The sequence below is a fragment of the Eschrichtius robustus genome, chromosome 3 (assembly GCF_028021215.1).
Source record: "Eschrichtius robustus isolate mEscRob2 chromosome 3, mEscRob2.pri, whole genome shotgun sequence".
In the NCBI taxonomy this organism is placed as follows: domain Eukaryota; kingdom Metazoa; phylum Chordata; class Mammalia; order Artiodactyla; family Eschrichtiidae; genus Eschrichtius; species Eschrichtius robustus.
This window is the reverse complement of record NC_090826.1, coordinates 170,402,192-170,428,274: the sequence shown is the minus strand read 5'-3', so window position 1 is coordinate 170,428,274 and position 26,083 is coordinate 170,402,192. Positions and strand designations below refer to the sequence as shown.

General features: G+C 39.1%; 1 protein-coding gene across 5 annotated transcripts in view; it reads left to right on the top strand.

Annotated features, from left to right (window-relative positions):
* Positions 1 to 381: 381 nt before the first annotated feature.
* The window catches only part of MARK1 (microtubule affinity regulating kinase 1), a 143,687-nt gene continuing 117,985 nt past the window's right edge, over positions 382 to 26,083 (top strand). For all 5 annotated transcript variants that reach the window (XM_068541799.1, XM_068541797.1, XM_068541798.1 and 2 more), the window contains exon 1: positions 382 to 912. In XM_068541799.1, the coding sequence (XP_068397900.1) occupies positions 862 to 912 (51 nt within the window). In that variant the 5' untranslated portion in view covers positions 382 to 861. The remainder of the gene's footprint in view (positions 913 to 26,083) is intronic.

Below are 26,083 nucleotides of genomic sequence, written 5' to 3'. Positions count from 1 at the left end.
TACTCCGCGGGTGGGGCGAGAAACAAAAATAAACACGGGGACAGGCGGGCGAGGGAGCGCGGGAGGAGGAGGAGGCGGCCCCGCATCCCTAATGAGGGAATGAATGGAGAGGCCCCCTCGGCTGGCGCCCGCCCACCCGGCGGCGGCCGCCAAGTGCCTCTGGGCGCAGCGTGCCGCGCCCGCCGCTCCTCGCGCAGCCGGCTCGGGCAGCTCCTCCCGGCTCAGGCGCGGCGGCTGTGGCGGCGGCGGGGACCGCGCGGACCGAGCCGGGACGGGGGCGCCGGAGGCGCGGGGCGCCGGGAGCGGGGGCGCCGCCGCGCTGGGCCCCGGGCGCGTGGCTGCGGCTCGGCCGGGCGGCGCCGCTCACCTGAGGCGGGGCCCTGGGCGCGGCGCGGGCGGCGCTGTCAGGGCCGCGGCTCCCGGCTCCCGGTCGCGCTCGGCGGGCCGAACCAAGCAGTGATTTGCGGCGCCGCTTCACCTTCGGCCATGGCCGGGAGAGCCTAGCGGGGCCTGGACGCCGCCCCCCGGCTCCCGCCCCGCCTCCCAGCCTCGGCGCTGCATCCCGCCGGCCTCGCCGCCCGGCCCGCGCCGGGCAACCAACCCTCGCCCGCAGCCCTCCCTCGCCCCGGCTCGCGTCCCCCGGCGGCGCCGCCGCGGGAAGCGGCTCCCCCTCCCCTTCCGCGGCGTCCTCTCCCCCCGCTCCGCCGCCGGGGCCGCTTGTTGCACCGCCCGCGGCCTGTGGGAGCCGCTCGCCCCGGCCCGGCCCCGGCCTCGCGCCCGCGGCCGCAACCCCTGCCGCTCGCTCCCGGGGCCCGCAGCCCGGCCCGCGAGACCCCGGCCCGACCCCGCCGCCCGCACAAAATGTCGGCCCGGACGCCATTGCCGACGGTGAATGAGCGGGACACGGAGAACGTGAGTAGCCGGAGCCTCCCCGGGAGCGGCGGGGCCAGACGCTCCCCGGACCCCCGCTTCACCTTCCGCATGGGCCGCCCCGGGTCCCCAGAGCGGCCACCCGCCGCAGGGTGTCCACCTGGCGCCCGGCGTGACCCTCGTCCCGGGCTGAGCCCCCATCCTCCCTTCCAGCCCCATTTCACTGCTTTCCCCTGAAGGGTGAGGGTGGGGGCACCGTAAGTGGAGCCCTCCCCGCGGAGGTGGTCCTCCGGGAGAGGATGGGGTGATGGAGGGCGACAGGCACAAGGAGATGGCAGAGTGGGCATCCCGGATGGCTTTATTTCCACGCGCATTCCGTATCCCCACCCGAATGTTTGCTTTATGATCACAGACGAGCCATCCGACTGCCTCTTTTCCCTTGCTTTTCTGGCTCTTTCGGTCCTTTGCCCTCCCACCCGCCTGCATTGCCCCATGACTTTGCTTTTTGTAACACTGTGTCCACATTTGGGTCTTGGGCACCAAACGGGGAAGGTCGGGAATGGAAGGGACGAGAATGGGAGTAGAGATTGGATGTGTGTGTTGGTGTGTCCCGAGTTTCTACTGCTGTGTGATACTCTTCTATAGAGATGAGCAGAAGAATTTCACCATCAGCTTCTGTGGCCCCAGGGTTACAGCAAAATGTTTAAAAGCTGTATGAAGCCAACGGCTTTTGCTTCTCTTTCTCAAGTCGTTGGTAATAATTCAGGGCAGGTTTTACTTTAAATAGCTCTCCTCCTCCTTGGAGTGTCACACACGGTGCATTTCTTTGAAGGAAGGATTTTCTGTGTCTTTGATCAAATTGCCCTCAGGAGTTTTTATCTAGATGCAGATGTCCCTGGTGTTTAAACTCTTGAAAACCGAAAGAACCAGATCAGTTGTATTTCCACATTCTGAAAAGTGCAATTGTGTGTGTGCGCGCGAGTTCCTTTGTGGGAAAGCGTTTAAAAATAATTTTTTTTAAAGCCCTCATGACCTGTAAAGAGGGCCTTTGCTGATCTTTCTGACTGGGTTTGCGTACCCCTTAGAGGGGTGCTAAGTTTTGGTCGGCTGTCCAATTTCTGATTGTCTAGTTAACTCCTTGACTCTCCAGTTCTTGGTGTACCACTGCCTTCATAGGATTGGTAAAATAAAATAATGAAGGGTTTTGGCGTTCTTAAACAAAAGATATGAGACAGAAGACATACAAACTCACCGCTGAAGTGTTGGAGGGAGGTATAAACAGATTTTTAAATCTTGGAGAGTAGGGGAGCACAGAAACTTGATATACGAAGGGAGAAGAAATTTTGGTAAGAGACTATTATCGAAGACCCAGGAAGAGATTTCAGAGTATGCTTTTGTCTTGTCTAGTGTCGTGCATTTCAAATGGTAAAGATACAGTGTAAGGCTGCTGTTACCGTAACTTATAACTTAGTTTACATCGTAACTGTTTTTAAAAGCCTCCTAATTGTTTTTACAAATATAATTGATACATAATTTTGATTGAGAGATTGAAGAAGGTGACGGAAAAAGGTACAAAATTGGGTTAAAGTTGATTTTAAAGCCAAGGTAGTACAGAATTTTTCTAACAGAAAATCTTTAAAAAACCGTGTCATTCAGTATGAATGAAAAGTAAGACAGATGATGACCTTTGTTTTTATTAGCAAAACACTCTGTGTGTTTTTAACCTAGGAGAGGTGGAAAAATACATTGTTTTTATTTTCTTCTGGATTTTGAATAGTATAGCTCTTTCCACAGTTGTATGAATAAGGTGCTTTATACAGACATGAGATAGCATTATAGAAATCTGAATCAGGGAATAGTACAAAATGCAGCATCACTTGTAAGACCAAAAAAAAAAAGGGGGGGGGTTTCAGTTAAGCAATAACAGTGTGCTAAATTTTGCTGTACCTTCTGAAAATGATTATGCTATAAGTAAACTGATTTGCTCTGTTTCTGAGCATGTTATTTCAAAGTCACTTTTATGATCTTGTCCCTTGTTGTTGGTTGCATTGTGCATAACTATAGCTCCGTTTAGCTTCCTTTACCCACATCCTGATTTTCTCCTAACTGCCATGCGAAGTACCTATTATACTGTGGCTGTTAATTTATCAATACATATGCACTCAGTTTTGTTTTTTGAGCTGGAAGGGATAGAGAAGCAGTATTTAAGACAAGGCCTCTCCCCTCAAAGAACTTAAGAAGAAAGGTAAATATAGTCCCAAAGAAATAGTGTACATTAGAAAGCTGTGTGTAAATAGGGCTAAATTGGTTTATAGGTGCTATAGGTGTTTATCAGAGGGTCACCAGTGATGGCTATTAAATCACCATTCGTGTCTCTCTCTGTTCTCTGGTTGGTAGTAAATGTCATTACCCATTCTTGCTTACCTCTCATCAGTGAAATAAAGGAACATATCTGCTTGTTAGCTAATATATTAAGGCCAGTATGGTAATCAAAATGAACATTTGTTTGAAGTTGTTTTCAGTTAAATTGACACATTTCAAAAAATGGTTGTGAAAATCTACATTCGTGTGACTATTAAATGCTTGTAAGCCTTTTGGAATATTAAGGACATAACTAAAAACATTTTATTACTGCCAAAAATATTTTAATTTAAACAAATAAGGTAATTAAAGAATCTTTGAATTGTATTGTCATTTGCAGTTATTATAAGCATTTTAGTCATATGTGAATGGATTTGGTATCCTTGGGAATATGTGATATCTACCCTTCCCCATGTCACTAATATATATTGAGGATATATAAGTAAATGTTAATATTATGTACATATTAAACAGTTCAGAAGAAGAATGTTGCAGCACTGTAACATTAGTAGTAAATATTCTGCTCTTTACTACTACTGTATCTAGTAGAGCGAGAAAGAATTGCTTTTCTCTGAGACCATTCTGTGTGTATTTTTTCAGGAGTATTTTCTTAGATGAAGGATTTGTGTGTGCATTATTAATAGGCCTCAAATGGCTAAATACAACAGAACAACCGATGATTAACTTTAAAGGCAATGAATACTTCGCAGTGAAGTAGAAAACATATGTTGTAGATCATAGAATTAATTTATGCAAAATGTGTTTGATTTTAGGTTGTAAAGTGTAAGTCCAGAAAGAGAATGGGTATTTGAAATATATATATATATATTTTTTGCTTCTGTTAGATTATACTTGGATAATTCCAGCGTGGATAGAGAGAATATATTACCGTTACTCTTATGTACTTTTAAATGGAGCAAGAATTGTTTTCATGTTTTAGAAAAACTCTAATTTTGCTAATTTTTATGCATCCAAAGTGTCCCGACTAGCTTTCTGTGGTGAAATTTTGATCAGTATGAAGGAAATTGATTTGATTCCTTCTCGGGATGTTTTAAAATTGACTTTGGTTAAATTTATTTTGAAACTTTTAATAACAAAACTCTTGATGATGATTGTTTTCATAGATCTGAATTTCACTGTGATGGCTGGAACAACTACCAAGGTGGACATTAGTAGTTTGAAAAGGCAAGAGTGAAGCATGCTTTTGCCACTACTGCTGGGTTTTCTAATTTTCCTGTGCATACCTCTCATGTCACAGGACCTATCACATTGCCTTCTAATTGCTGATTTACTTTGTCTCCTTTGTTCTGTATCGCCAGTGCCAGTACAATGACTAGTAGTAATATATAAGAGATCAGTCCTATAATATTCCCCTTTTGAATTTTTTCATTCGTCATCAAAATATATTAGTGACCCTGGGATCGGTAGATATTACATACTACAAAGCCTTCAGAGAGTGAAGTGACCTGCCCAAGGTCATAACGAATATCTGATGTCTTCCACTGTTGCTCTACTCACGTTATTGCTTCTTGAGGTTTTTAGTTTGTTTTGCTTTTGTCTTAGAGATTTCAAAAGAACATGTGCGATGATATGAGATACTTTATTGGTTGAAGAACAGGGTATGCCATGCTCATCTCATTCCTGAACCTTTGCTATTTTCTCTGTCTGGAGTGCCCTGTTCTTTTCCCCTTACCCCAAACTTACAAGTCCCTTATGGCATGGCTCATGTTTTTAAGAAGACCTCTGAAATGATTGCAGCCAGCACTGCTGTCTGCTGTAGCTGAACATCTGTGTATGTATAGGCCATACCACTGGTCTCCGAAGTGGGTATGCAGGACGGTCTATTGTGAGAAAAAAAATGTCTTTGCCTTCTATCATTTTCCTTCTGAACTCAATGCTATTACTAACTCTCCTTCTTCTCCTTCTCCTTCTCCTTCTTATCCTTTTAAAGCTCAGGTTGTTTAGAATCAGCCACATATTTTAAATTATTATTATTTTTTTTTACCATTCCCTTTTCCATCTCAGACTTTCCTTTGGAGGTCATTTTCCCTTTTCCTGATAGCATCTTCAAAGTTCTTTTGGTAAAGGATTGTTAGTCATAAACTTTCTTTTTTAAATATGAAAATATTTTTTGTCCATTTTCTTGAAAGATAGCCTTGCTCAGTCTCCTATTCTAAGTTGATATTCCATTGTCTACTTATTTCCATTGTTTCTGTTCAGAAGTCATCTGCCAGTAGGTATAGGTGTCTTTTCTGTCTGTCTCTTTTTAAGATTCTTTTTCTTAGGTGTTATATTTTCTCTACAGTGTATTTAAGTATGGATTTCTTTTCTTCTTGTTTGCTTCTCATGTCTTTGAATTCATATTCTTTTTATTAGTTCTGGATACTTACCATATATTATCTTTTTGAACATTGCCTTGTTTCTGGTCTCTTTAGAATTTTATTTTGGTACTCTGATTAGATTATGTTGTACCTTAACTCTTCCATATGCCTTAACTTCTTTTCTTAACTGAAGTAGTTGATTTACAATGTTGTGTTAGTTTCAGGTGTACACCAAAGTGATTCAGTTATACAGATTCTTTTTTTCATTCTTTTTTCAGATTCTTTTACATTATAGGTTATTACAAGATATTGAATATAGTTCCCTGTGCTGTACAGTAGGTCCTTGTTGTTTGTCTATTTTATGTATCGTAGTATGTATCTGTTAATCCCAAATTCCCAATTTATCCTCCCTCCCCCTGCCCTTTTTCCCCTTTGATAACTGTAAGTTTGTTTTCTATTTCTGTGAATCTATTTCTGTTTTGTAAATAAGTTCACTTGTATCATTTTTTTAGATTCCACATGTAAGTGATATCATATGATATTTGTTTTTCTCTATCTGACTTACTTTACTTGGTATGGTAATCTCTGGGTCCATCCATGTTGCTGCAAATGGATTTATTTCATTCTTTTTTTAAGGCTGAGTAGTATTCCATTGTGTATATATGCTGCATTTTCCTTATCTATTCATTTGTTGATGGACATTTAGGTTGCTTCCATGTCTTGGCTATTGTAAATAGTGCTGCTGTGAACATTGGGGTGCATGTATCTTCTCTGGATATATGCCCAGGAGTGGGATTGCTGGATCATATGGTAACTCTATTTTTAGTTTTTTAAGGCCCTTCCATACTGTTCTCCATAGTTATGCTTTAACTTCTTGATTCATTTTTTCTGTGAGTTATTGTGTCTTTGTACTACAAGCTGTATAATTTGTTTAGATCTAAACTCTGTGGATTATATCTTTCATAAATTTTGGAAATGGAGCAGCCATTATCTCTCTGAATATAGCCTTACTACTGTTCTCTCTAGTGTTTCTGGTCCTCTGATTAGATATGCTAAAATTCTCTTTCTATGCTACATATGTCTTAGACGCTTATCCATTTTTTTCCCCCTATTTCATTGTTTCCCTGTACTGTAATCTATAGTACAATCTGCTGTACAATTTCTGCGTGTAACATGTTTAGGTCTATCTTTCAGTTAACTAAAACTCTTTAGCTGTATTTAAATCACTGTTAACCTTTTTGTTGAATTTATTTTTTATACTGGGAAAAAGCACATAACATGAGATCTGCCTTTTTAACAAATTTCTAAATGTACAATACAATATTGTTAACTGAGGCAGAACCTTTTCATCTTGCATGCCTGAAACTTTATGTTCATTGAACAGCTCCCATTTTTCTCTCTCTCTAGCCCCTGGCCACCACAATTCTACTTTCTGCTTCTGTAAGTTTGATTGCTTTAGATACCTCATTTAAGTGGACTCATGCAGTTTTTTTTTTTTTTTTTGAAGTATAGTTGATGTACAATATCATGTAAGTTACAGGTGTACAGTGTACTGATTCACAATTTTTAAAGGTTATACTCCATTTATAGTTATTATAAAATATTGGTTATATTCCTTGTGTTTTACAATATATCTTGAAGCTTATTTTATATGTAATAGTTTGTATCTCTTAATTCCCTACTCTATATTGCTTCTCCCCTCTTCCCTTTCTCCACTGGTAACCCTAGTTTGTTCTCTGTATCTGTGAGTCTATTTCTTTTTTGCTGTATTCACTAGTTTGTTGTATATTTTAGATTCCATATATAAGTGATAGCATACAGTATTTGCCTTTCTCTGTCTGACTTATTTTACTTCGCATAATACCCTCCAAGTCCATCCATGCTGCTGCAAATGGCCAAATTTCATTCTTTTTTATGGCTAAGTAGTATTCCATTGCATACATATACACCACATTTTCTTTGTACATTCGTCTGTTGATGGACACTTAGATTGCTTCCATATCTTGGCAGTTATAAATAATGGTGCTATGAACATTGGCATGCATATATCTTTTCCAGTTAGTGTTTTTGGTTTTTTTTCGGGTATATACCCAGGAGCTGAATTGCTGGATCACATGGTAGTTGTATTTTTAGTTTTTTAAGAAACTTCCGTATTGTTTTCCACAATGGCTGAAACACTCTACCTTCCCACCAACAGTGTAGAAGGGTTCCCTTTTATCCACATCCTCACCAACATTTGTTATCTGTGTTCTTTTTGATGGTAGCCATCCCAGAAGCTGTGAGGTGATATCTCATTGTGGTTTTCATTTGCATTTCCCTGATGATTAGCAGTGTTTAGCATCTTATCATGTGCCTCTTGGCCATCTGCATGTCCTCTTTGGAGAAATGTCTATTCATTTCTTCTGCTCATTTTTAAATCGGATTTTTTTTTTGATATTGAGGTGTATGAGCTGTTTATCTTTTAATTTAATTTTTTATTTTACATTGGGAGTATGGCTGAGTTACAATATTGTGTTAGTTTCCGGTATATAACTAAGTGATTCAGTTATACATATATATATATATCCATTCCTTTTCAGATTCTTTTTCCATATAGGTTATTATAGAATATTGAGTAGCGTTCCCTCTGGTATACAGTAGGTCCTTGTTGATTATCTTTTATATATAGTAGTGTGTATATATTCATCCCAAACTCCTAATTTATCCCTCCCCCCCCCCCCACCCATGTTTCCCCTTTGGTAACCGTAAGTTTGTTTTTGAAGTCTGTGAGTCTGTTTCTGTTTCTGAAATAAGTTTACTTGTATCATTCTTTTTAGATTCCACATATAGGTGATATCACATATTTGTCTTTCCCTGTCTGACTTACTTCACTTCGTTTGATAATCTCTAGGTCCATCCATGTTGCTGCAAATGGCATTATTTCATTCTTTTTTTTATTGCTGAGTAATAGTCCATTGTATATATATGCCACATCTTCTGTATCTGTTCATCTGTTGATGGACATTTAGGTTACTTCCATGTCTTGGCTATTGTAAATAGTGCTGCAGTTAACATTGGGGTGCATGTATCTTTTCAAATTATGGTTTTCTCCAGGTAATATGCCCAGGAGTGGGATTTCTGGCTGGTATGGTAGTTGTATTTTTGCTTTTTTAAGGAACCACCATACTGTTCTCCACACTGGTTGTACCAACTTACATTCCCACCAACAGTGTAGGACGTTTCCCTTTTCTCCACCCCCTCTCCGGCATTTATTGTTTGTAGACTTTTGGACGATGGCCATTCTGTCCAGTGTGAAGTGATACCTCATCGTAGTTTTGATCTGCATTTCTCTAATATTTAGCGATGTTGAGCATCTTTTCATGTGCGTTTTGGCCATCTGTATGTTTCCTTTGGAGAAATGTCTATTTAGATCTTCTGCACATTTTTTGACTGAGTTGTTTGTTTTTTTGATATTGAGCTGCATGATGAGCTATTTGTATATTTTGGAGATTCATCACTTGTCGGTCGCTCCGTTTGCAAATATTTTCTCCCATTCTGTGGGCTATCTTTTCCTTGGCTGTGCAAAAGCTTTTCAGTTTAATTAGACTCTATTTATATATTTTTGTTTTTATTTTCATTACTCTAGGAGATGGAGCCACAAAGATATTGCTGTGGTTTATGTCAGAGCACCTAACAAAGACCTAGCCATACAGCATGTCCACTTGGTATTCTTTATCTGTCTTAAAAAGAGCAACACTAATTGTTTAAAACAAACATAAGGAAGTTAAGCCATTCTTGGACTTCTTGAACATGACTATATCTACTTCCCAACCTCACAGTTTGTGGGGCTATGTTTGCTTCTAAGCGTTTTATAGTATCCAGCATTACATTTAGGTCTTTAATCCATTTCGAGTTTATTTTTCTCTGTGGTGTTAGAGAATGTTCTAATTTCATTCTTTTACATGCAGCTGTCCAGTTTTCCCAGCACCACTTACTAAAGAGACTATCTTTTCTCCATTGTGTATTCTTGCCTCCTTTGCTAGTACTTTGTTGAGGATTTTTGCGTCTATGTTCATCAGTGCTATTGGGCTGTAACATTTTTTGGGGGGTGTATCTTTGTCTGGTTTTGGTATCAGGGTTATGATGGCCTCATAGAATGAGTTTGGGAGTGTTCCTTTCTCTGCAATTTTTGGAAAGAGTTTCAAAAGGATAGGCATTAATTCTTCTCTAAATGTTTGATAAAATTCACCTGTGAAGCCATCTGGTCCTGGACTTTTGTTTGTTGGAAATTTTTCATCACAGTTTCAATGTCAGTACTTGTGATTGGTCTGTTCACATCTTCTATTTTTTCCTGGCTCAGTCTTGGAAGGTTGTACCTTTCCAAGAATTTGTCCATTTTTTCTAGGTTGTCCACTTTGTTGGCATATAGTTGCCTGTAGCAGTCTTTTTATGATCCTTTGCATTTCTGTGGTGTCAGTTGTAACTTCTTCTTCCTCATTTCTAATTTTATTGATTTGTGCCCTCTCCCTTTTTTTCTTGATGAGTCTGGCTAGCAGTTTATCAATTTTATCTTTTCAGAGAAGCATCTTTTAGTGTCATTGATCTTTTCTATTGTTTTCTTTGTCTCTATTTCATTTATTCTGCTCTGATGTTTATGATTTCTTTCTTTCTACTAACTTTGGACCTTGTTTGTTCTTTCTCTAGTTGCTTTGGGTGTAAGGTTAGGTTGCTTGTTTGAGATTTTTATTGTTTCCCCAGATGCTTGGATCACTATTAACTTCGCCCTTAGAACTGCTTTTGCTGCGTCTCATGGGATTTAGACCGTTGTGTTTTCATTTTCTTTTGTCTCTAGGTATTTTTTCATTTCCTCTTGATTTCTTCAGTGATCCATTGGTTGTTTAGTAGCATATTGTTTAGCTTCCACATGTTTGTGTTTTTTGCAGTTTTTTTCTCATAGTTGATTTCCAGTCTCATAGTGTCGTGGTTGGAAAAGACGCTAGATAGGATTTCAGTTTTCTTAAATTTACCAAGGCTTGTTTTGTAGCCTAGCATGTGATCTCTCCTGGACAGTGTTCCATGTGCACTTGGAAAGAACGTGTATTCTTTTTTTAAAGAATATTAAAAATCTACATATAATTTATTCTTAAAGTATACTTTTGGTAAAAATAATCACAAATATTAAAAAAAAGTTCTGCATTTTAGTTTTTGGGTAATAACGCGATTCTATTCATCATGGTGCTAAATTCATTTTTGTTTTTGTTTTTTAATTAAAATTTTTTTTTGTAGTTGATTTAAAATGTTGTGTTGGTTTCTTCTCCACAGCAAAGTGAATCAGTTTTGTACATGCATATATCCACTCTTTCTAGAATGTGTATTCTGATGCTTTTGATGGAATGCTTTCTATATATCAATTAAGTCCATCTGCTCTATTGTGTCATTTAAGGCCAGTGTTTCCATATTGATTTTCTATCTGGATGATCTGTCCATTGATGTAAGTGGGGTTTTAAAGTCTCCTACTATTACTGTGTTACTGTCGATTCCTCCCTTTATGTCTGTTAATACTTGCTTTATGTATTTAGGATTTCCTATGTTGGATGTATATATATTTACAATTATTATATCTACCTCTTGGACTGATCCCTTAATCATTATGTAGTGTCCTTCTTTTTCTTTTGTAACAGTCTTTATTTTAAAGCCTATTTTGTCTGATATAACCGTTGCTACCCCGGCTTTCTTTAGATTTCCATTTGCATGCAATACCTTTTTCCATCCCCTCATTTTCAGTCTGTGTCTTTATATATGAGGTGAGTCTTTTGTAGACAGCATATATATGGGTCTTTTTGTTTGTTTGTTTCCATTCAGCCGGACTGTGTCTTTTGATTGGAACATTTAGTCCATTTAAATTTAAGGTAATTATTGCTGTGTATGTTCTTATTGCCCTTTTGTTACTTGTTTTGGGTTGTTTTTATAGGTCTTTTTTTCCCCTTCTTCTTTTGTTTTCTTCTCTTGTGATTTGATGACTATCTTTAGTTTTATGTTTGGTATCCTTTTTCTTTTTTTGTGTGTATATCTATTATAGATTTTTGGTTTATGGTTACCATGAGGTTTTTATTTAGCCACCTGTATATATGTGATTGTTTTAATTTGCTGGTCTCTTAATTTCAAATGGATTTTGAAAACCCTGCATTGGTACTCTCCTCCCCTCACAACTACTGTTTTTGATATCATATTTTACATCTAATTGTTATGTGTATCCCTTAACTGCTTATTGTGGATATAGATGATCTTACTACTTTTGTCTTTTTAACTTCCTATTAGCTTTGTGCCTGGATGATTTCCTACCTTTTTGTTATATTTGCCTCTACTGATGAGCTTTTTCATTTTGTAATTTTCATGTTTCTAGTTGTGGCCTTTTCTTTTTTCACTTAGAGGAGTTCCTTTAATATTTGTTTAAAGGTGGTTTGATAGTGCTGAACTCTTTTAGGTTTTGCTTATCTGTAAAGCTTTTAATCTCTCCATCAAATCTGAACAAGAGCATTGCTGGATAGAGTATTTTTGGTTGTAGGTCTTTCCCGTTCATTACTTTAAATATATCGTGCCACTCCCTTCTGGCCTGCAGGGTTTCTGCTGTAAAGTCAGCTGATAGCCTTATGGGAGTTCCCTTGTATATTGTTTGTTGCTTTTCCCTTGTTGCTTTTAATGTTGTCTTAACTGTTTGCCATTTTAACTACAGTGTGTCTTTGTGTATTCCTCTTTAGGTTAATCCTGTATGGGACTTTCTGTGCCTACTGGACTTGGATATCTGTTTCTTTCCCAAGGTTAGAAAAGTTTTCAGCTATGATGTTTTCAAATATGTTCTCTTCCCCTTTCTCTCTCTCTTCTCCTTCTGGGATCCCTATAGTGTGAATATTAGTGTGCTTGATGTTGTCCCAGAGGTCTCTTAAACTGTCCTCATTTTTTTTTCATTCTGTTTTTCTTCTTTTCTCTTCAGCATCAGTGATTTCCCCTACTTTGTCTTATGGTTTGCTGATCTGTTCCTATTTATCATTTAGTTTACTGTTGATTGTTTCTAATGTATTTTTGATTTCAGTTAGCGTAATCTTCATCTCTGTTTGGTTGTTCTTTATATTTTCCAACTCTTTGTTAAAAACTTCTAAGGTGTCACTCTGTGCGTTCATTCTTCTTCTGAATTCTTTGATCGTATTTATGATCACTACCCTGAACACCTTCTTGTGTAGATTGCTTCTCTCCAGTTCACTTAGTTCTTCTTCTGGGATTCTATCTTGTTTCTTTGTTTGAGGTTTTATCTTATTTCTCTATCACCACATTTTACCTAAGATACTGTTTTTATTTTTTTTCTATCTGGTAGGTTGATTATGTTTCCCAAGAATTCAGTTCCTCTCATCACCCAAGCGATATGCTCTAGGAGTTCCCCCTATGAGGGCTGCATGGGTCCTTCTGTTGCTGTGGGCTGTGTGGGCAGTCTGATAGGCTTGGTTGACTCCCCGTCTGCTAGCTTGCCAGGCCCTGCTTTGTGCAGAGGCTGCTGGCCGCTGGTTGGTGGTACCGGGTCACGAAGTGGCTGTTTACAGAACCCCTAGGCTCCCCGGAGCTTATTATGCTGGCTCCCTGATGGGCAGAGTCAGGATCCCGAAGACTCTGGGGCTGTTGCCCACCCACTGGTGGTTGAAGCCAGGTCCTGGGGTTGGTGCTGGACTGCTCGCAGACAGCACCAGGCCCTGGAGTTTGGTTGCCTAGGGATCCCAGAGCTGGTGTCAGGTCATTGGCTGGTGGGGCTGGTTCCTGACGGAGTCGGATATGGGGCGTGGGGTGTCCTGAAGCTTGTGTTGGCCCGATAATGGGCAGGGCAGGGGTCCTGCTGGTCTCAGGGCAGGGTCTGGCCTGCTGTGGGCAGGCTGGGCCTGCAGGCGGTTGGATTGTCATTTTCTTGCATCTAGTGCCTGCCCCCTGGTTGGTAAGGTTGCTCCAGAGGCTAGAGCAAAGCTTTCTGGAAGGCAGCCGGTTGGGGCAGTAGATTCTGGAGCTGGTGCCTGTCCACTGGTGGTTGGATTTGAGTCCTGGGCCCTCCGGTGGGCAGGGCCATATTTGAGGCATGCCTAGAGGTGCTGTGGGCTCAGGAGGTCTTTCGGCAGCCTGTTTGCCGATGGGTGAGACTGTGTCCCCTCCCAGTTGCTTGGCCAGGGGCGTCCCACCACTGGTCCTACAGGCTGTTTGGGGGGACGCAAGTCTCAGTGCTGATGAGTGGGGTGGGATTCCACAATGGCACCCACCAGCACAAGCATTCCTGAGGTAGAAGGGGTCCGTGGTGTGAGCTGCAGCTGCCCCCCACCTCTCTGGGAGACTCTCCAAGATCAGCAGATAGGTCTGGCCCAGGCTTCTATCAAATTACTGCTTTTACCCTGGGTCCCAGGACATGTGAGATTTTGTGTGCGCCCTTTCACGGTGAAGTCTCTATTTCCCCCAGTCCTGTGGGGCTCCCGATATAGTGCCCCGCTGGCCTTCAAAGGCAGATCCTCTGGGGGCTTGTCTTCCTGGTATAAGACTCTGGGGCTGGGGAGCCTGACATGGGCACAGAGCTCTAACTGCTATGGGAGAACCTCTGGAATGTCATTATTCTCCAGTCTGTGGGTTACCCATCTGGGAGTATGGGACTTGACTGTGTTACAAGTCTGCCCCTCCTACCTGTCTTGCTGTGTTTCCTTCTTTATGTCTTTAGTTATAGAAGATCTCTTCTGGTGGGTTCTGGTCCTTCTCCTTGATGGTTGTTCTGCAGATCATTGTGATCTTGATGTGTTCTTAAGAGGAGGTGAGCTCAGGGTCTTTCTACTCTGCCATCTTGGTCCTACTGGACTCATGCAGTATTAATCATTCCATGACTGGCTAATTTAATTTAGAATAGTATTCTCAAGTTCCATCCATGTTGTAGCATCTGACAGAATTTCCTTTCTTTTATGGTGGAAAAATAGTCAGTTGGATGTGTATCTTTATCTATTTAGCTATTGATGGACATTTGGATTGTTTTCATATCTTGGCTACTGTGAATAATGATGTAGTGAACGTGGGAGTGCAAATATCTCTTTGATATTTTGATATTTCTGATTCCAATTCTTTTGAATAAATACCTAGAAGTGGGATTGCTGAGTCATAGGGTAGTTCTATTTTTAACTTTTTCAGGAACCTCTGTACCCTTTTCCATGGTGGCTGCACCATTTTACATTACCACTAACTGCACAAGGGTTCTGATTTCTCCATATCCTCGTCAACATTTGTTATTTCCTGGTTTTGTGTTTTGATAATATATTCTAACAGGTGTGAAGTGATCCCTCATTGTGGTTTGGATTTGCATTTCCCTGATGATTAGTGATGTTGAGCATCTTTTCATATACCTGTTGGCCATTTATACATCTTTGGAGAAATAGCTATTCGAATCCTTTGCCCATTTAAAAGAGTCTGACTGTTTTTTTTGCTGTTGAATTGTAGGAGTTCCTTACATATTTTGGATGTTAACCCCTTTTCAGATACACGGTTTGCAAATCTTTCCTTTCATTCCATAGTTTGCTTTTTCACTCTGTTGATAGTTTCCTTTGCTGTGCAGAAGCTTTTTAGTTTGATGTAATCCCACCTACTTATTTTTGCCTGGTTGCTTGTGCTTTTGGTGTCATATCCATGAAATCGTTGCCAAGACCAACATACTGAACCTTTCCCTCTATGTTTTCTTTTAGGAGTTTTATAGTTTCAGGCCTTAAGTTTAAGTCTTTAATCCATTTTGACTTGACTTTTGTGTATTATATAAGAGAAAGGTCCATTTTCTTTCTTTTACATCCGGATATCCAGTTTTCCCAGCACCATTTGTTGAAACAGACTGTGTTTTTCCCCTTGTGTATTCTTGGCACTCTTGTCAAAGATCGTTTGACCATATATAGATAGATTTATTTTTGGTCTGTAGATTTTGTTCCATTGGTTTATGTGTCTGTCTAGATGCCAGTACCATACTGTTTTATTACTCGTAGCTTTGCAATATGTTTTGAAGTCAGAAAGTGTGAGACCTTCAGCTTTGTTCTTTCTCAAGCTTGTTTTGGCTCTTTAGGGTCCTTATGGTTCCCAGTGGATTTTAGGACTGTTTTTTCTGTTTCTGTAAAAAATGCCATTGGGGTTTTGATAGGGAGTGTGTTGAATCTGTAGTTTCTTTGCGTAGTATGGACATTTTATCAACATTAAATCTTACAATCTATGACATAGGAGATCCTTCCATTTATTTGTGTCTTTAATTTCTTGTAGCAATGTTTTGTAGTTTTCAATGTAAAAGTATTTTGCCTCCTTGGTTAAGTTTATTCCTGAGCATTTTATTGTTTTTGATGCTATTATAAATGGAATTGTTTTCTTAATTTTTTTGTGTGTCGTTTGTTGGTACTGTAGAGAGAAGCATATCTGATATTTGTTGATTTTGTACTGAAACTTTTATGAATTTGTTTATAGTTCAAACAGTTTGTGTGTGTGTGTGTAATTTGTAGGGTGTTCTACATATAAGATCGTTTCGTACGCAAACAGAGATACTTCTACTTTTTCCTTTCCAATTGGATGCCCTTTATTTTTCTTGCCTAATTGCTTTGGCCAGAACTTCCAGTACAGTTGGTCCTGTATATCTGCAGGGTCAGCATCTATGGGTCCAACCAATTGCAACTAAAAAAAAATTCGGAAAGTAAAATTACAGAAAGTTCCATAAAGCAAAAGTTGAATTTGTTGTGCACTAAGAACTATTTACGTAGCTTTTATTCATATTATATTATTATATTACTTAATAGTAATCTAGAGATGATTTAAGTATGTGGGAGGATGTGTGTAGGTTATATACAAGTACTCTTTCATTTTATGTAAGGGACTTGAGCATCTGTAGATTTCGGTATCCATGGGGGTAGAGGGGCCTGGAACCTATCCCCTGAGGATACTGAGGGATGAGGGTACTGTGTTGAATATAAGAGGCAATAGTGAGTATACTTTCCTTATTCCTGATCTTAGAGGAAAGACTTTCAGTATGATGTTAGCTGTGGGCTTTTCATATGAAGCTTTTATTATGCTGAGGTAAATTTTCTATTCCTAGAGAGTTGAGAATTTTTATCATGAAAGGGCATTGAATTTTGTCAAATGCCTTTTATGCATCAATAGAGATGATCATACGATTTTTATCCTTTGTTCTATTAGTGTGGTGTGTTACATTGGTTATCATATGTTGACCATCTTTGTATCTTTGCAATAAATTCAACTTGTATGATCCTTTAATATGTTTTAAATTTGGTTTGCTAATATGTTTAGGATTTTTGCATTTATATTCATCAGGGTTATTGGCCTTTAGTTTTCTTTTATTGTAGTGTCTTTTTCTGGCTTTGGTATTAGTGTAATGCTGGCCTCATATGATGAGTTAGGAAGTGTTCCCCTTTCTTCAATTTTTGGAAAAGTTTAAGAAGGACTGGTATTAATTCTTCTTTAAATGTTTGATGGAATTCACCAGTAAAGCCATCTGGTACTGGGTTTTTCTTTGTTGGAAGGTGTTCGATTACTAACTCTATCTCCTTACTAGTTATATATCTCCTCAGATTTTCTGTTTCTTTATGGTTCAGTCTCAACAGGTTGTGTTTGTAGGGATTTCTCCATTTCCTCTAGGTTATTCTTGGCATGTAATTAATTGTTCATAGCAGTCCCTTAGGGTCCTTTATATTTCTGTGGCATCAGTTGAATGGTCTCCTTTTCATTTATGATTTTATTTATTTGAGTCTTCTCTCTCTCTTTTTTAGTTAGCCTAGCTAAAAAAATGTCATTTGTTAATTTGCATAAAACCAACTCTTTGTTGACTTTTTCTATTGTTTTTCTATTCTCTATTTCATTTATTTCTGCTATACTTTTAATTGTAATATCTTTCCTTCTGCTAGTTTTAGGCTTAGGTTTTTCTTCTTTATCTAGTTCCTTGAGGTGTAGAGTTAGGTTATTTGAGAGAGAGATATATATATACATATATAGATATAGATATATATGTATATATATGTATTTTTTTTTTGATGTAGGCGTTTATTGGTCTAAATGCTCCTCAGTACTACTTTTGCTTCATCTCCATACATTTTTGTGTATTGTGTTTTCATTTGTTTCAAGATATGTTTTTAATTTCCTCTTTGATCCATTGGTTGTTCAAGAATGTGTTAATTTCCACATGCATGTGAATTTTCCATTTTTTCTTCGTTATTGATTTCAAATTTTATACCAGTTTGGATAAGATATTTGGTATGATTTTAGTATTCTTAAATTTGTTAAGACTTGTTTTGTCACCTGGAGACCGTTGTACGTGCTTTCTGCTGCTGTTGAGTGAAATGTTCTGTATATTTCTGTTAGGTTCATTTAGTCTGTAGTGTTGTTCAAGTCCTCTGTTTTCTCTTTGATCTTCTGTTGGGGTTCTAGCCGTTATTAACAGTGAGGTGGTAAAATCTGTTATTGTGTTGTTGTCTATTTCTCTCCTAATTTCAGTCAGTGTTTGCTTTGTGTATTTAAGTGCTTTGGTGTTGGGTCTAGAAATATTTATAATTGTTCTATCTTCCTGGTGAATTGACCGTTTTATCATTATGTAATGTCCCTCTTTGTCTCTTGTGACATTTTTTGACTTAAAGTCTAATTTGTCTGATATAAATATGGCCACACCTGCTCTCTTTCGGTTACCACTTGCATGGATATCTTCTTCCATGCTTTCAGTTTCAGCATATGTGTGTCCTTACATCTAAAGTGAGTCTCTTTTAAACAGCATCTAGTTGGGATTTTCTTTTTTTTTTTTAAATCCTTTCAGTCATTGTGTCTTTTGAGCATGGAGTTTAAATTATTTATATCTAAAGTAGTTATTGATAGAGAAGGATTTACTTTTGTTATTTTGTTAATTGTTTTCTGTCTTATAATTTTTTTTGTCTCAACATCTTTTGCTGTCTTTTTATGTGTTTTGATTTTTTTTTCGTAGTAACATGCTTTGATTTATTTCTCCTGTGTGTGTGTGTGTGTGTGTGTGTGTGTATGTGTTTTCTGTAGGTATTTTCTTTGTGGTTACCATGGGGCTCATCTAAAATGTTTTATAGTTACAGCAATCTATTTTAAGCTGATAACAATTTAACTTCAATTTCATACAAAAATTTTGCACTTTTATTTTTCCCTCCTCAATACTTTATAGTCTTGATTGCACAAATTACATCTTTTTATATTGTGTTCTTTAACATACATTTATAGTTATAATTTTAAAAATATTTTTCTTTTTTAACTAATGTACCAGAATTAAAATGATTTATGTACCATCATTACAGTATTATAGTATTTTGTATTTGTCTGTGTATTTCTTTTTACCAGCAGACTTTATATTTTCATGTGCTTTCCTGTTGCTGTTTAGTGTCTTTTTGTTTCAATTTGAATGACTGCCTTTAGTATTTCTTGTAAGGGAGGTCTAGTGGTGATAAATTCCCTCAGCTTTTGTTTATCTTTGAAAATTTTTCTTTCCTTCATTTTGAAGGACAGTTTTCCTGGATACAGCATTCTTGGTTGGCAGGTTTTTTGTTTTTTGTTTTTTCTTTCACCAGTTTGAATGTATTAATTGCATTTTTTCCTGGTCTGCAAACTTTCTGCTGAGAAATCTGCTGGTAGGTTTGTGGGAGTTCCTTTGTATGTGACAAGTACTTTTTTTCTTGCTGCTTTCAAAATTCTCTGTCTTTGACTTTTGAGAATTTGATTATAATGTGTCTTGGTGTGGACATATTTGGGTTCATCCTGTTTGGGGTTCATCCTATTTAAACTCTCTTGGGTTTCTTAAATCTGGATATCCATTTCCTTCTCCATATTTGGGAATTTTTCAGCCATTTTTTTTTTTAAATAAACTTTCTGTCCTTTCTCTCTCATCTTCTAAGACCCCAAAATGTGGATATTAGTCCCTATAAATACCATAGGTATCCCATAAGTACTTTAGGCTTTCTTCACTCTTTTTTCATTATTTTTTCTTTTTGTTTTTCTCACTAGATAATTACAAACAACCTGTCTTCAAGTTTGTTGATTCTTTATTCTGCTTCATCAAGAATTGGTTGAACCCCTTTAATGAATTTTTCAGTTTAGTTATTGCATTCTTCAGCTGCAAAATTTCTGTTTGGTTCTTTTATCTCTTTATTGATATTCTGATTTTGTTTATGCATCATTTTCATAAGCTCATTGAGCATCTTTATGTCAGTTATTTTGAACTCCTTGTCAGGTTAATACGTATAACTCTGGTGTCTTTAGGCTTGATTTCTGGAGACTTATTTTCTTTCCTTGAGTGGATCATGGTCATGTGTTTTTTTTGTTTTTTGTTTTTATGTTCCTTGTAGCTTTGTGTTGGTAACCACACCTGTAAAAAAAAAATGGCTACCTCTCCTAATCTTTCTGTACTGGCTTCATACATAGAAAGATTTTCACTATTCAATTCAGCTGGGGATGCTCAGGGCTCTCAAACCTTTTCTGTAGTTGCGCCTTTTTCACTTGTCTGGGTAGATTCCTGATTAGAGGAATTTTAGGTTTCTTTTTTTCAGGGGGGCAGCTTGTAATCTCTTGCTCCCTCTGGTGTCTGTCTGCTGTACTGTGGTTGCTCTGAAGCAGCAGCACACTAAACGGCTCTTTTTGTTCTCAGCAGCCGCTAGGCATCTAGCATATGCCAGTTCCCATCAGCACCCTGAGTAGAGCTGGGCAGAAACCAGTCCCTTGGGCAATTCCCTGAAAAGCCAGAGTGTGCAACGCATGCTCCATTCTTCTGTTTCCCCATCTGTTGAATTTTTAGTTTTGTTAATACTGTTTTTCATCTCTAAGTTTCTAAGCTTTTATCTTAGACCAAACTGGCTTTTTTTTATATTCTCTTGGTCTTTGTTTACTTTTGTGATTTGATCTTCATTTTTTTAAACATTTAATATATAGTTATTTACATTCTATGCCTAGAAATTCCATTACCTGAAGTCCCTGGGGATTTAGCTCTTGTTTGTATCTACTTGTTCACTGTGACTTGTTTTTTTCCCTTTATTTGCTGATCTTTGCTGATGAACTCATATTTGCCTGATTTTATCTGTGTGAAACTTGGAAGACCAAATTGAGGATGATTTCCGGTATAGAGGGTTTGTGATTGCCCCTAATGGGAACCCCTACTGACCAGGGACACTTTTGTCTCCTCTACGGATCCTGGCTCAATGAGGATGTTGTAGATTCAGCTCTCCCACCTTGTAGTGGGTCCAAGGCTTAGTATTTGATCCTAGGGCAATGCTGGCTTTTGTGGTAGCTTTCAGCTGGAGTTTGTCTTTTATATTTGTTTATTTGTTTTGTTTTTTCTTTGGATGTTTCTCTTATGCCTTTCAAGCTCAGCAGTGCATTAAAAAAAGTGTGTTTTATCTTGGGGGACTCTTTACAATATCTTGCCTGCTATACTATAGAAAGGCTGGAGTAAGCTTTTTGAAAATGGGTGTTCAGAAATTTTCATACTTATATAGTTTTATTACCCTAAACTGTGTCATTTCTCATATCTGTATACTCTAAAATATGGACAGTTTTCAAACCTGTTTATAGATCTTGCAGATCAAAATCTTAGATTTTAGAAGCGATTTGTTACAATTATTAAAATAGATATTTTTCAAGAACAGCTAATTGTCATCAGGAAGCTGTCTCCTAACATTACTTTTATCAAAATTTTTCTCATAATTGGTGGATAGATGGAAATATGGACATCATAAATAAATAAATGTAACCAGAGATGCACTGCTTTTATTTGTATGAGGTACTTTTTTTTATCCATGACAGTCATTGAGATCAAGTACTGACATAAATTTAACTGGTAACCAGTCCTTCAAATCTCTGTATTACCAATTGTTAACCCAAGATTTAAAAAATCAAGAAACATATTTATATTGCATAATATTAGTAATGTTTTATTAATTACTATAAAGTTTGCTCTACTATAGATTTAGTATATGTCCAAGAACTTTCACCTTTTTTTATGTTATGTTTTTTAATGTACATAATCTGTTTGTAAAGTAATACATATATAATTCATAAATCAGTATTTCTAATGTGGTCCATACTTAAAGGTTTTAAAGATTGGGCACCTGATCTAACGTTTGAAGACTGTTCTATATGATAGAGATAAACATTGTTCTAAAATTCCTCTGTGTGTAAATTTTATCTTCCTAACTCAATTGGAAGAACTCTGAGGTCAGCGATTACTTCCAAATTACTTGTGTATATCTTATGTTACCTACCGTAGTATTTGGCACATTTTTTGACACTCAGCATTTTAATAAATCAAGGTTATTTTTTCTCAAATATAGTGAGTCTGCAGACCAGCTGGGGAGATCATTTCAAATTCACATTTCCTAACCCCTGCTCCCTCTCACTCCATGTAGTTACTCAGTTTCTCTAGGGTAGGGCCCAGGTAATTCTGATGCTGCTATCCGTTTACTAGGCTGTGTAAAACACTGCTATGATGATGATGATGATTGCATTGTAATAAGTCTCATCTTTTGATTAAAATGAAAAAAGAATTACGTTTGATGGTTATTAAAGAAAGTGGGATAGGAGAAATGATGAATCAGTCCTTTCCGTAGGTGATGACAGCAGTAGAAAATAAGGGGATTGTCTTGCTTGGAGATAATGAGGTACGTGTGTGCCATTTGTGTGAGATGGAAGAAGGGGATGATGAGGAATTTCGTGTTCCTTCCTTCCACCTCCCAGCTTTATGTGGTGAACTCTATTTGAGGGGGAGGTGCCAACAAAATAAAGGGTGCCTTTGATTGTAGGCTGAATCTCTTTTCTGAGAAAGTATTATTTAATATTTTTTTGACCACTGTATCAGTTTAGTTCAGGTTGTAAACAAGTCAGAAGCTGAGAAACAGTCCAAAGTCTTAATGAACTACCTGTAAGGGATATAGTAACAGATTTACTTTGAATCTTTAAAGCATGACTACCTTTCCTTTGGGGATCAACAGTGCTGCTTTCACAATTTCAAAAGAGGGTTTGCTTTTATTTCCTTTTCTATTTGTTTCATCTCAACTGGAGAGGATAGGGATACAAAGACCAATGAAACCTGTTCCCTGTTCTGGAGGGACTCAGAGCCTGCAGAGGGAGATAGACAGAGACAAACAAGTGCAGTAGAAAGTTACAGCTCCTTGTCATCTGAGTGATCAGAACACAGAATAAAGAAGGAAGGGGGAAGCAGGAGCGAGTGCTCAAGCAAAGTTCACAGCCTTTGAACTAAGGCTTGAAGGATAAGTAGTCCTTTGCCAAGCGGCTCTGTGAAAAATTGAGTTGGTGGGAGGAAGAGGCTATCGGGCCTCTTCGGAGGAGCATTATGCAGAGGCCCTGTGTGTCATGCGGCGCAGAGGCAGACGGCAGCCTGGAGGGGCAGCGTTTCATGAGAGGACCAGGCAGGAGAGGAGGCAGGGCCCTGCATGCGTGCCTCAGCAAGAAGTGGCCCTGGGGGCAGTGGTGGCCCTTGGGTGATTTAGGCAAAGGGTCAGCATGATTAGATTGTGTTCTGGGTATGCTGGCGTGCTTTAGAGACATTCCGGGTTTTGAATTCCATGGCCTGCTTTCTCATGGCCCATGAAAGAGCTTTTAATATGGTGCTTATAAAAACTTTATTTGGCATATTGGGAGAAGGGTTTGGTAAAGGGGAGATGCCAGTGCTGGGGACAGAGGCTCTCTCCTTGACCACACTTTACTCGGGCTACTCTGAGCCTTCTTTTCAACTAGGCTTTGACCTCGGCCTTCCAGTCTGTCCTGTCCTTGCAGCCTGCACAGTCCCATCTCAGCAAAGAATTCTGTTTAGTGAGAATCCCGCACCCTTGCTATCTGACCACCCTGCATATCTAATCAAGTTCCTCAGCCCCTACCTTTGATGTGTAAGCTCTTGACCTGCTTCCAGCAAGAATCCTGTTTGGCCAGTTTATCGAGAATCCCCCTACCTTGATGTTTCCTCAGTAATTTTCCTTCCACTGACGCCCTCCCTGTGCTCCTTGGCTGTAAATCCCCAGATGTCTTTGCTGTATTCAGAGTTGATCTCTCTCCCGTATTGTAATATCCCTGTGCAAGAATCTTGAATAAACTCTTTCTACTGTTTTAACAAGTATTAGAATAATTATTTCTTTGACACCGGTTAAGAAAAGATTCACATTTCATGATGAAATCCCGTACACATTTCACTGTGGTAGTACCTATTGAGAATAAGGTTAGAGAAGCCCATAGTAACCTTAAAAAAATTAGTAGGCCAGAAAGTAGAGCCTCTCCAGACTTAGGGCAGAAGAATAGGGTGACACATGGGGCTTAGGACAAGGATTTAGCAGATGCTGAGATTGGTATCTCATTATCCTTTCATTGCATCCTGTCTTTGTGAATTTTATCAGTGGTGAATACAGTTGACCTAAGGGGGAAGATTATTTAGCTGCTAATGAGTCACTAGCTAGTCATCTTGGGTAAGTCATTTACCTTTTCTTCTGGCGCTTATTGGTACACCTCATTTTGGTACTTTCCTTTTCACTGTAGAAATTATTTGTTGACTGAACGGCGCTACTAAATTATGCCACTGGTCCTTCTGGCCACTCTAGATTCTTTCTGCTTACTGCTTAGATACTAAAAACTAGAGGGAAATAAATTCGGTATCAGTGGCCGCTTGTTTAAACCTGGGGATTGATTTTCTAGTAAGTTCTTAACTACTAGTGGGCAAAAAGCATGCTAAGGAGGAAAGCCTTGAATAGAAAAGATTGGTACCAGCTTGGTTGAATACTTCTATTATATATATATATATACTTCTACCAGGGGAGGGAAGAGTATGTCAAATAGGAGACTCTGCTCTCTGTTCGGCCAGGATTGAGTATTTATCACGCAGCTGCTTCTACTCTGTGTGCTCTTTGCGACAGTCCTTTCACACTGTACTGTCATCTTTTTAAGCCTGTCTCACGTACAATGCTGCAAACTCCTTGAGACTGAGAACCCTGTAACTGATTCCCATATCAGTCAAGCAGTGGTGCTGGTATAGTTGGCTTTCAGAATTGCTTGCTGTGTCCTATTAAACAGCAGGAATATGTCAGTAAAATACATCCCTCTCCAAAAGTCCTTTGGTACAGTCGTGTACACACAGTAGCTACTTGATGGGTGTTCAGTAAATATATACAATTGAGTCACTCATTCTCTGGAAAACGTTGAAGTACTTTAAGAATCTGAGGTGGTGCTATGTAGATATGGTATTTGCCTTTTAAATTCTGGTCATTTTTAAAATGAACTTCTGAGGTGTTTTGCAGAGAGGTTTCCCCCTACCCCTCATATTCATGTTCATGAGTTAAAGTCATCAGTTAAAATTTTACTGTACTTTAAAAAATTTATTCAGGAAGTGTATTGACATTTAAGTTGATACGATTATTAGCTTATATTCAGGAATAATTACTGGATTTTGTTAGATTTACTAAATATATCTAAACTGGATGTAGTCTTTAGTCAAAGACTAAAGCTTTGGGACTTCCCTGGTGGCGCAGTGGTTTAGAATCCGCCTGCCAGTGCAGGGGACACGGGTTTGATCCCTGGTCCGGGCAGATCCCACATGCCGCGGAGCAACTAAGCCCATGTGCCGCAACTACTGAGCCTGCGCTCTAGAGCCCGTGAGCCACAACTACTGAGCCCGTGTGCCACAACTACTGAAACCTGCGCACCTAGAGCCCGGGCTCTGAAATAAAAGAAGCCACCGCGATGGGAAGCCCGTGCACCGCAACGAAGAGCAGCCCCCACTTGCCTCAACCAGAGAAAGCTCACACACAGCAACAAGGACCCAACGCAGCCAAAAAAAAATTAAAAAAAAAAGACTCAAGCTTTGACTACTAGAGTGTTAAGTTAAATCAAATTTAATGATTTAAAGAGCAAACATCCATTGTAATTTCTGGCATGAGTTTGCTGTAAGGTTTTTGCACTTGTGGGAGTGAAAGAGCTAGGAAGTTTCTAAAACAATATAATACCGTATTTTTAGATATAATTTAGGCAGATGTTTTCTTGTATCCCCTGGGGACTCAGTTGTGTTAGCCTGTAATGTCTTATGGCAAGCTGTAGTGAAAGACCTCCCAGAGGAATGTTTTGGGGTAGAGGGGAGTATCTTAGGGAGGATTGTGTCTAGAAATAAAACACAGGCTCAACCTTTCCCTGTCCACCTCCTGAAGAGGGGTAATCGCCCTTTGTATACCCCAGTTCAGATATAGAAGCGACATTGCTTCTTGGTTAAGGGCACATGCTCTGAAGTCAGACTGTGTGAGTTCAAATCCAAGCTCTGCCATTTACTAGCTCTGTGACCTTGGGAAGCCACTTAATTTCTTTATGTTTCAGGTTCTTTATCTGTAAAATGGAATAACAATAGTGCCTATCTTATAGGGTTGTTGTGAGGTTTAAATGACTGAACACATATAATGCCCTTAGAACAGTGCCTGGCACCTAGTAGAAGCTATGTAACTATTAGCTGCCATTATTATTATTAATAC